This window comes from Oryctolagus cuniculus, chromosome 3 (assembly GCF_964237555.1).
Source record: "Oryctolagus cuniculus chromosome 3, mOryCun1.1, whole genome shotgun sequence".
Taxonomy (NCBI): Eukaryota; Metazoa; Chordata; class Mammalia; order Lagomorpha; family Leporidae; genus Oryctolagus; species Oryctolagus cuniculus.
In genome coordinates this window covers 164882687-164893475 of record NC_091434.1, presented here as the reverse complement: position 1 = coordinate 164893475, position 10789 = coordinate 164882687, and the positions used below count along the sequence as shown (strand labels likewise).

The following is a 10789-nucleotide window of genomic DNA, read 5'->3' as shown; positions in this document are numbered from 1 at the left end:
TCTCAAAGAGTTCCACTGCGGAAACAGACATGCGCACAAGCAGCCAGGTGGCATGAGAGTCACCGTGACCAAGGTGCCAGGAGGGCACGTAGCAGCATAGATGAACTCCATCAGGTGGCACGAGTGTCATGAGACCACAGGCGGAAGCAGCAAAGGAAAGTCTTTGGGGTTTCAGAACAAAAGTATCTACAACACCTTGGCAGTTTCTAAAAACATGGGCATATTAGAAACCATAAGAAATTTACATGGTGGGTGTGCCAAGGGTCAAGGGAGCAGTGGCTGTGGGGAGGCTGGAGAAGTAGGCAGGTCCTGGTCATTTCCCGTCAGAGTTTGGTTTCCCAAAGGGAGGGATCCAGTCTTAGGTATGGAAGAGGAGGAGACTGGAGATGACCGACTTTGCAAGGGGGCATTTGGAGGGGGGTCGACACTGCTCGAGAAACCGCGTCGCATATCGGAGCGCCTGCATTCAAGGCCTGGTTCTGCTCCCAACTGCAGCTCCCTGCACACCAGCAGAGATGGCTCAAGGACTTGGGTCCCTGTCACCCACCCGGGAGACCCAGGTCAACTTCTAGGCTCCTGGCTTCGTCCTGGCCCAGCCCCAGCTCCAGGTGCTTGCAGGCAATTGGGGATTAAGCCAGTGGATAGAAGATTCTTTCTCTCTCTCTCTCTCTGAGATAAAAATTTTAAATAATAATAATAAAAGATGAGGGAGTTTGGAGTTAGACTGAGTTCAGTTCCTGGCTCTGCTTTCTCCTTGTGTGACCTTATGCTAGTTCTTGAGTCTCTCTACAGCTTGGATTCATCATCTATAACATGTGAAAATAACAGTATCTACCTTCCAATGGATTACCTGCTCTGTGTGAAGTCTTTTTTTTTTTTTAATTTTTTTATTTGAAAGATAGAGTAGACAGTGAGAGAGAGACAGAGACAGAGAGAAAGGCCTTCCTTCCGTTGGTTCACTCCCCAAATGGCCGCCACGGCCGGCGCTGTGCTAATCTGAAACCAGGAGCCAGGTGCTTCTCCTGGTCTCCCATGGGGTGCAGGGCCCAAGCACTTGTGCCATCCTCCACTGCACTCCCGGGCCACAGCAGAGAGCTGGCCTGGAAGAGGGGCAACCGGGACTAAAACCCAGCGCCCATATGGGATGCCGGCGCCGCAAATGAGCCATGGCACCAGCCCTGTGTGAAGTCTTAGTGTAGTGTTCGGCCCACACTGTTTCTAATGATGCTAGCTATAATTGTTACAATGAAGGTGGAGCAGCACCAGCCACCGTGGCACAGTAAGTTAATCCTCTGCCTGTGACACTAGCGTCCCATATGGGCACTGGTTCGAGACCCGGCTGCTCCTCTTCCCATCCAGCTCTCTGCTATGGTCTGGGAAAGCAGTAGAAGATGGTCCAAGTCCTTGGGCCCCTGCACCTGCATGGGAGACCTGGAAGAAGCTCCTGGCTCCTGGCTTCGGATCAGCCATTTGTGAAGTGAACCAGCGGATGGCAGACCTTTCTCTCTCTCTCCTTCTTTCTGTCTATAACTCTACCTCTCAAATAAGTAAAGAAAATCTTTAAAAATAAATAAATAAAAGGAAAAAAGAAAGAAATGAAGGTGGAGTGTGGGAGCCCAGCTGGAGTTATCACAATAGTGTGGGTTTAGAAGGTGGCCTTCTAAACCTCTCCCACTAAGGTGCCAACAGGAAATTGTTTTTGTGTGTGTTTTCACTAGAGGCAGGAAGAAAGACACCCTCTCTGATCAGGTATCTTCTTCATTTTTAAACTCTTCCCCAAGGCAATTATTTCATTCATAAGATTCATACATTCATAATAGTCAACAGAACACAAACACAGGGGGGCAAAGTCAACAGGCCATGGCCATGAGCTGGGTGGCATCGAGCTACTCCCAAAGTCCTCGGGTTCAGAGAAAGCCCACACCAGCCGGGGCACCTCCCACACGCCTTCCCTGTGCAGGGGACATGGGTCTAACCTGGCCATCTCGGCCATCCTGGCCGCATGTGCTGGCTGGCAGGAACGGCCCTGCAACCCTGTTGCCCTGTGGTTGTCATTCGAAGCTGCTAGATGCCTCTTCCTACCCCAGCCAGCCCAACTGAGCATACCCAAGAGGGAGCGCAGTGCGGGTCGTGAACTCTGGGAAGGCGGGCCCTCAGCTTTTTCTGCACTTGGGGTGGCCCAAACATCTGGTCCATCTCAGTGGTGGCCATGGTTTGTTCCCCATGGGCTTATGCGTTGAGAACTTGGTCCCCAGTGTGGTGACATGAGAGCTGATGGAACCTGGAAGAGCCAGGGCCTCAGGGGAGGCCCTTGTGTCACTGGGGGCCCTGCTCTTGGAAGGATTAAGGTAGTTCAGGCACCCCTGAGCCAGGCCCCGCCCAGCTGCCTTCTTTCCTGTCTAGGGACCTGGTGTCTTGCTCCAACACTTAACTCTTAACTGCTGCCAAAGTAGTCCTCACCAAAGCTGAGCCGTGTCCTTGAACCTCCCAAACTGTGAGCTAAGAATCTGCTTTTCTCCATAAGGAGACTGCCTGAGATTTTGTTACAGTGGCGAACAGGGCCTGGTGTCTCTTCCATACCCTCCCTAAGGCCTGGTAACTTGACCCTCAGTACTCAGTATCAAGTACTCAGGCGGCACCTAGAGGGGGCGTATTTCAGTGGCGTTTTCCAAGTAAATACTGCCTGGTTGGCCAAAGCTCCTGCCCTATCTCCAACACCAAAGACGCCGGGTCTTCCAGTTTGCTTTCCTTGAAGGTCTGGTTAGAAGCAGCGAGAGCCACCAGGGCCGTCTTGTCTCACTCACAGGAGCCACACCTTCATTGGCAACCAGCGTGTGCCCGGCCCGGGGCGAGCCTTCAAATGCTTACACCAACACAGCGAGTGGGGAACTTGAGGACCCAATTTCTCATTGGAGACAAATGCAGCAGCACCAAGACATCTCCCAGCTGGTTGCCAGCCCTTCCAGGCTCGCTCTCACCTGCAGCTCATAGCAGCCTGCCTCTGTTCCTGCACCCTTGGGAAGAGGAGGTCCGGTCTCTTTTCCCGGGACTGGCTTTCCTGGCTTTGCTTGGCTGCTTTGGGGGTTCAGTGGAGCAGAGAGCAGCTTCCCCCCCAACTCACTGTCTGGAGAACTGAGCTCCTCTTCTGGCGAGTCCCTCCCCAGCCTGCAGCCTCCCTACAGCACAACCCAGGACAACCAGGACTCCCTTGGAGGTTTATTGGTGGACGTATGGAAGCACCTGTTATAAACACCATCAAGAGCCAGGGAAGACCGCCGCCCCGCGGGGGCAAAGTGTCAGGGTCCCAGAAAGTTCTGTCCTAGGGAACTGGCTACTGGAGCCTGCATGCGGTGCTCATCCGGGTCCTCTTGTTCCCAGAGGCTGTGGCTCAGGGCGGCCCTCATCGGGATGTTCAGGTGGACCTGCGATGCCACCAGCGAGGGCACGGAGTCGCAGCTGTTGGAATCGGCTATGTCGATGGTGGGAGTGATGCTCCTGTCGGAGCCCAGGAATTTCAGGGTCATGGAAAGCAATGGGAGAAAAAGAAAACATTCTTAGAACGTAACTTAAAAACCACTCTCTAATCATTGTCGTTTCCAGCATGGGTGATGACATGCGTGGTATCTTTAAGATGGCCAGGAGCCTGGACGGCTGTGGGGGTGGGGGGCTGGAGCCAAGGCCTGCCCGGCTGTGGAGGCTCAGACCCTTGTTCTGGCCCCCAACGCTGCTTCAGGTGCAGAACATGATGCGTCCCTACACAGAGGCAAAATCTGACCTGCTGGGAGCCACCCAGTGGCCACCATATCCCGCAGGGGCCCCTGAGCCTAGGCCCGAAGGAAATTTTAATCAGTTCTCTAAAGTAATAAAGCTTAAAAAAAAAAAAGAAAGCCACCTAGTGTCTACAAAAACACATGTGTAGCCCAAAACGTTTTAAAAATTCTGAGTAGGGGTGAAATATGCATTGGTTTTAAAAGAATAAACCAGCACTTCTAAAAAGCACTGGAAGGAGAATAAAAAGTGCTCGCTCTGGAACTACTCAGAGGTGAGTGCAGTAAGCTGTATTCTTTCAAGTGGAACTAACTGCAGAGTTTGTTTTTTTTTTTTTTTTTTTTTTTTTTTTTTTTTTGACAGGCAGAGTGGATAGTGAGAGAGAGAGAGACAGAGAGAAAGGTCTTCCTTTTGCCGTTGGTTCACCCTCCAATGGCCACTGCACGAATATTCAGATGGAAGGGCTGCTGGGAGCCAGTGTCCCTGACCCTCCCACCCCCACCCTGGGGGACTCTGCTGGGGGTAAGCATGCCGGAGCTGCCCATGCGGGCGGGGGCGGGGTGGGGGGGACCAACCTGTCGGCTGTGAACTGGGCCCTTCCGGAGAGTTCTGAGAAGCTGCCGCTGGTCTGCTCGGCCGCCAGCAGCATGAGGGTCTCGCTGGGCTGGGAGGATGACGGGAAGCTGCTCTCGGGCTGCGGAGAGAGACGCACAGTGAGATGGCCAGTGCTGCCGGCTCAGAGCTCCGGGTCTCCTTGCGGGGCTGCACTTGAGTCTCGCCGCCCAGCCCTGGGAACCCATTTGCTGAGCATGAAGCCCCCAGACTCATCAGACCCAGCGTGGGAGCCCCAGCAGGGTCACACCCTCTCGGGCATGGGCTGAGGCTGTGAGTAGAAGGGAATGCAAGGACCAGGGGCAGAGGGTGTGGGGCAGCGGGATGCGCTGCTGCTTGGGACACCTGCATCCCCCAGCTGAGTGCCTGGCGGGGGGCGGGGGGGGGGGTCCTGCTCCCGATTCCACTTCCTGCTAACGCAGACTCTGGGAGGCAGCAGAGGACGGCTCAAGTACTTGGGTCCCAGCCGTACACAAGGGAGACCCAGATTGGGTTCCAAGCTCCTCGCTTCAGGAGCCCACCCCCAGCTGGGCGTACAAGTGACCATGAAGAACCAGAGCAGCAGGGCTGCGAGAGAGCAGGCTTTGCCAGTCAGCGAGAGTGCACCCGCAGCACACACCTTAAACGAGAGGAGGGAAGCAGTCCGATTCTGGAAGCTGGAGGTTTGGGGCAATTGGGGCCATCTAGCTTCCCTTCCTATGCTTCTACATAAGCAGGCCCTGGAAAAGGCTTACGTGCGTCAAGAAAGCCCAAACAAAGCAAAGGGAAAGAGAAAATCCCTGAGAAAATAGTTGCAAAAACTTGTGATTGGGCCATCGCTGTGGTATAGTAGGCTAAGCCTCTGCCTGCGGCACCGGCATCCCAAATTGGCGCCAATTAGTGTCCCTGCTGCTCCATTTCCGATCCAGCTCTCTGCTCTGGTCTGGGAAAGCAGTGGAAGATGGCCCAGGTGCTTGGGCCCCTGCACCCACACAGGAGACGCAGAAGAAGATCCTGGCTCCTGGCTTCCGATCAGCACAGTTCCGGCTGTTGTGGCCATCTGGGGAGTGAACCAGCAGATGGAGGACCTCTGTCTCTCCCTCTGTCTGTAACTCTGCCTCTCAAATAAACAAATAAATCTTAAAAACAAACTTGTGATCAAAGGGTTTCCAATCTTGATGCATAAACACTTTTATTTTACAAATTGATTTCGAAAAGCACAAGACTGCCCATAGGAAAAAAGTCAAAGATTACAGAAGATGGTGCCAAAAGAATATTTATAAGATGAGAGGTCTTCCAAAACTTCACAGAAAATATGTATGTGAAAAAACTGCATGAATTTCAGGATTTTTTTGTTCCCCAATAAATTTATCTTTCAATTATTTTTTACATTAATTACATTATTAAGTACTCTCACGTATAAGTAATCTTCGAACTAATTGGAAACTAAACAGATGCTACTTTTTTCACCATTATATTAGAAAACTAGGGTAAAGGCTTAGTGGCAGGGGTGCTAGGTGAAGCCACCCCTTGGAACGCCCGCCTCCCAGATCAGAGTGCACGGTTACTTGACACTCTCCATCCAGCTCCCTGCTGATGGGCCTGGGACCCAGTGATGATGTCCTCGGCCACCCACGTGGGAGACCTGAACGGAGTTCCTAGATTCTGGCTTCAGCCTGGCCCACCCCTAGCTGTCGCAGGCATCTGGGGAGTGAATCAGCAGATATTGCTCTCTCTATCTCTCCCTTTCTCTCTGTCAGTCTGCTGCTCAAATAAATAAATCTTTAAAAAAAAAAAGACACGGTGACAGGCATTCTTGAGAGTGAGAGTGTAATCTGATATGACCTTCATAGATAACCTCATAAATATGCATCAACAGCCTTACAAATGTTCATGCTCTTTGAATTTCACTTCTACGAACCTATGCTGGGGCCTGTGTTGTGGCACGGCAGGTTAAGTCATGCGACCACCTATGGTGCCATCGTCCCATATGAGTGCCGGTTTGAGTCCCAGCTGTCTACTGCAGACCCAGCTCCCTGCTGACAGCTTGGGAAAGCAGTGGAAGATGCCCAAGTGCTTGAGGCCCTGAACCCAAGTGAGTTTCAGGCTCCTGGCCTCAGCCCACCCCAGCCCCAGCCATCGTGGCTATTTGGGGAATGAACCAGTGGATGGAAGATTCTCTTGCTCTCCGTCTCTCCTCCCCTCTCTCTGTAACTCTGCTTTTCAAATCAATAAATAAACCCTTAAAAAAATGGAAACTAAAAACCTATGTTGTGTTTGCATGATTTATCATACTGAAAAATTTTAAATCACCCTACATGTCTAACACTAGGGAATGGTTAAGTAAGTTTTAATTCATACGACTGAACAGTATGACATGATCAAAATAACATTTATAAAGAGATTTTAAGACAGGACAGTGTGTAAGATACAATCCAAAGTAAAGATAGAAACATTTAGTAATACACACATTCTCTCTTCTATTTCTGGGGGAATTGGTACCAGGACCTCCCTTGGAAACTGAAATCTGCAGATGCTGGAGTCCCTGATGTCAAAGGGCACTGTGTTTACATCACACCCACCCACATCCTCCTGTATGCTCTAAACCGCCTCTAGATGGCGCAGTAGTCTTAACACAACGGACATGCTATGCAAATATTGTTACGCTGCATTGCTTAGGGAATACTGACAATGAAAATGTACTTTTTTCAGTACAGACACAATTTTTTAAACAATATTTTGGCTTTTTTTAAAGATTTATTTATTTTGAAAGTCATTGTGACAGAGGAGCAGGGGGAGACAGAGAGAGATCTTTCACTAGTTGGTTCACTCCCCAGGTGGCCACAAGAGCCAGCGCTGGGTAAGGCTGAAGCCAGGAGCTTCATCTGGGTCTCCCACGCAGGTGCAGGGGCCCAAACACTTGGGCCATCTTTTGCTGCTTTTCCCAGACCACTAGCAGGGAGTTGGATCGGAAGTGGAACAGCCGGGACATGAACCGGCACCCATATGGGACACCAAGATCGCAGGTGGCAGTTTTACCCGCTATGCTACAACGCTGGCCCCTTAAACAATATTTCACTCTGCGGCTGGCTGACTCCCAGGTCCAGAGCGTGTGCACACGTGTGTATATACGTACACTGGTGTCTGCACACACAGGTGTGTGTGTTTCGGCCTCTGCGGCTCGCGGCGGGAGGGCCCCACTTACTGTTGCTTCCGGGGAGCTGCTGGGCCTCTTGGGCACGAGGCAGTGGGTGAACTGGATTCTTGGGTCTTTGGTGGTGATGGACAGACCGTGCTGCAGGATTTTCACTAGGCGGATCCAGAACTGGAACACGGCCTCCGGGTGTTTCTCGTGGAGCCTCAGGTAGTAGATCTTCTCGGTGACTGTCCTGACCCTCAGGATGCGCTGGAGCCGGTCGCAGATCCGCAGCTCCACGTACTTCAGGGGGAGGATCCTGGGCGTGACCGGAAGTGACCCCGTTGGTGGTGTCGACCTCGAGGGGCCTCCCGCCTGTGCCTGGGGGATGCCCGGGGCAGGGGGCAGGGGGCAGGGTAGGGCCAAGACGGGCGGCTCTCTGAGTCCCAGGGCTGTAGCTGTTAAAGGATCTGCCCACATCACTAGCAGCAGCTGGGGCCGCGGTTTGGCCGAGTAGGGAAGACAATGATTAAGATGCCTTTGTCCCACATGGAAGTACCGGGGTTCGATCCCTGGCTCTGGCTCCCGACTCCAGCTTCCTGCTAATGTGGAGGCAGAGGTGGTGACTCAAGTAATTACATTCCTGCTGTCCATGTGGGGGCCCTGGACTGAGCCCTTGTCCCAGTCCCAGCCATGGCAGGCATTTGGGGAGTAAGCAAATGGGATCTCTCTCTCTCTCTCTCTCTCTCTCTCTCTCTCTCTCTCTCTTTCTCCATCTCTGTTTAGTTGTCTTCCTGTCTCCCTGGCTCTCAGAGGAAAAAACCACACAGCTGGCATTGATGTATACTATTCCTTCTAGTTCTCACAATAGCCCTTTAAGGGGGAAAAATGAAGATCATGCATTACACTTTGCAGGTTTGGGAAACAAGGCTCAGAGAAGCTGAATGAGCTGCCCAGGCTTAGATCTTACTCAGCAGACCCTGGAATGAGGGGTTCCTGGCCCCTGCACAGGCCTCCTCTCCCGATATGTTCATTAGCGGTGTTGAAATGGTAAGGAGAAGGATGGACGTCTCCTGTGCAGCCAGTGTTTTTGTTTTTGTTTTTCCACTCTCGACACTTCCTAGTCCTAACTGCCTTTCACACCCTAACTTTGCTTTGCAGAGTCCCTGCTGTATACTAACCAAATAAAAGTAAACAAGAGGAAGCCAAGAGCCCCCAGATGAGGCTCAGGACAGGAACTCTGTAGTGCTTTATCCCCAGCACTAGGTATGTAGAGATGCCAAATAAATATTTGTTAAAGGAGTGGATGAATGAGCCCTACACGGCTTACACACTAAAGAACACTGCTCTTTCGTTTGCTCTACAATCCAGCTGCCAAACACGGCATAGGCTGATCTATGTTCCCACCCCCTGGCCCCTTCCTCGAGCTTGTTTTTACCTGTTGAGGGTGATGACTGGGACAGCTCCAGGCTTGTTACAGGTGGAACAGTGACCGTGTGGCCAGGTGACATTGGCCATCAGGAGGACATTAGGGAGTGGCAAGGAGGGCACTGAAGAGGTCACCCCCAGGATCATGGCAGCAGGTCTTCCGCAGATATCCATCCTGGTCCCGGACTTAGTGACCTGGGAATCAGTCCCAGGGACACAATCAGAAAGGAGAAGTGTGCCAGCACTCAGTGTAGTCATTAAGACAGCTCAGGGAGCGGTGCTGTGGCATAGCAGGTAAAGCCGCCACCTGCAGTGCCAGCATCCCATATGAGTGCCGGTTTGAGTCCCGGCTGCCCCACTTCCTATCCAGCTCTCTGCTCTGGCCTGGGAAAGCAGAGGAAGATGTCCAAAGTTCTTGGGCTCCTGCACCCATGTGGGAGACCCAGAAGAAGCTCCTGGCTCCTGGCTTCAGATTGGCACAGCTCCGGCCGTTGCGGCCAGTTGGGGAGTGAACCATCGGATGGAAGACCTCTCTGTCTATCTCTCTCTCTGCCTCTCCTCTCTCTGTGTAACTCTTTCAAATAAATAAATAAATCTTGAGAAAAAAAAAAAGCTCAGGAGCCTGGCATTGTGGCATAGTGGATAAAGCCACCACCTGCAGTGCCAGCATCCCATATGGGTGCCAGTTCGAGTCCCCGCTGCTCCACTTCTGATCCAGCTCTCTGCTGTGGCCTGGGAAAGCAGTGGAAGATGGCCCAAGTGCTTGGGCCCCTGCACCCATGTGGGATCCCGGAAGAAGCTCCAGGCTCCTTGCTTTGGATCAGCGCAGCTCTGGCTGTTGCAGCCATTTGGGGAGTGAATCAGCAGATGAAAGACCTCTCTCTCTCTCTCTCTCTCTCTCTCTCTCTGCCTCCCCAAGCTCACTGCAACAGGAAGCCTGTGTGGCACTTCCTTGGGTTCTCTGCAGTACTTGGCTGTGCATAGATGCACCAGTAAGAAAAAGCTGAGTGGCCTTGAAATTTTGATTCCCCTCAAGTAGGCGAAGTCAGTGCTAGTTTCTAACGGCCTGGAAAGGAGATGGTACCACCACAGTCCCAGAAGGCGCAGGCAGGGAGTGAAGGAGGAGTTGCTGTATGGGGTAGACCCACACAGCCCACGCCTGGAGAAGCTTGGGCAGCTCCCCCCAGGGGGCAGGGGGCCCAGCTGGCTGCTGGTTGTTGAATACAGAAGCACCTGCTCTCGCCAAGCATGCTGGGGCTGTGGCAGGACAGGGGCACTGGATGCCTGGCACTAGGCACAGTGTTTCAGCTGAGACAAGCTCATCTCACGTTCCAGGGCTGATGGCAAAACAGCAGTGCTGCGGCCTCGAAGGAGCCACGGGGGCAGAGGGAGGAACACGTGGAGAGAGGCCAGTGCCCGAGACCAGTGGGCCTTTTTGCAATGGTCTAGACTTTGCAGGACAACCTGAGAACCCTTGCACAGTGCCTTGTAGAACTGGGGACAAGGAGGAAGCTCAGGAATAACTAAAATTTCACTGTCCACCCACCTGACCAGACAGCATTTCAAGAAAAGTGGATTTTGATTTTGGAAAAAAGTGACATTTCTTGGAGCCCGTGTTATAAAATGAAATTCATACCCCTACAAATCATAGAGACTGTACACACTGAGAGTCAGTGTGCACCATTTAGAGGTGACGCTGCTTTGAGTGACGACAGTGATGGAGACATGGAGGAGATGGAAGAGAACCAGCAGCACACTACACCGTAACTACGACACCATGACTGTGACTAACTCTGTGCTGTAACTACAGCTACACCACGACTGTGACTAACTCTAACTCTACCATAACTACAGCTATACCATGAC

General features: G+C 52.2%; 1 protein-coding gene across 2 annotated transcripts in view; it reads right to left on the bottom strand.

The window, feature by feature from the left end:
- Positions 1-3203: 3203 nt before the first annotated feature.
- Positions 3204-10789, bottom strand: part of GARIN1A (golgi associated RAB2 interactor 1A) — a 33383-nt gene continuing 25797 nt past the window's right edge. For both annotated transcript variants that reach the window (XM_051849771.2, XM_051849770.2), the window contains exons 2-5: positions 8934-9118; positions 7565-7814; positions 4344-4462; positions 3204-3495 (exon numbers count right to left, since the gene is read on the bottom strand). In XM_051849771.2, coding sequence (XP_051705731.1) covers positions 3297-3495; positions 4344-4462; positions 7565-7814; positions 8934-9097 — 732 coding nt within the window. In that variant the 5' untranslated portion in view covers positions 9098-9118 and the 3' untranslated portion in view covers positions 3204-3296. The remainder of the gene's footprint in view (positions 3496-4343; positions 4463-7564; positions 7815-8933; positions 9119-10789) is intronic.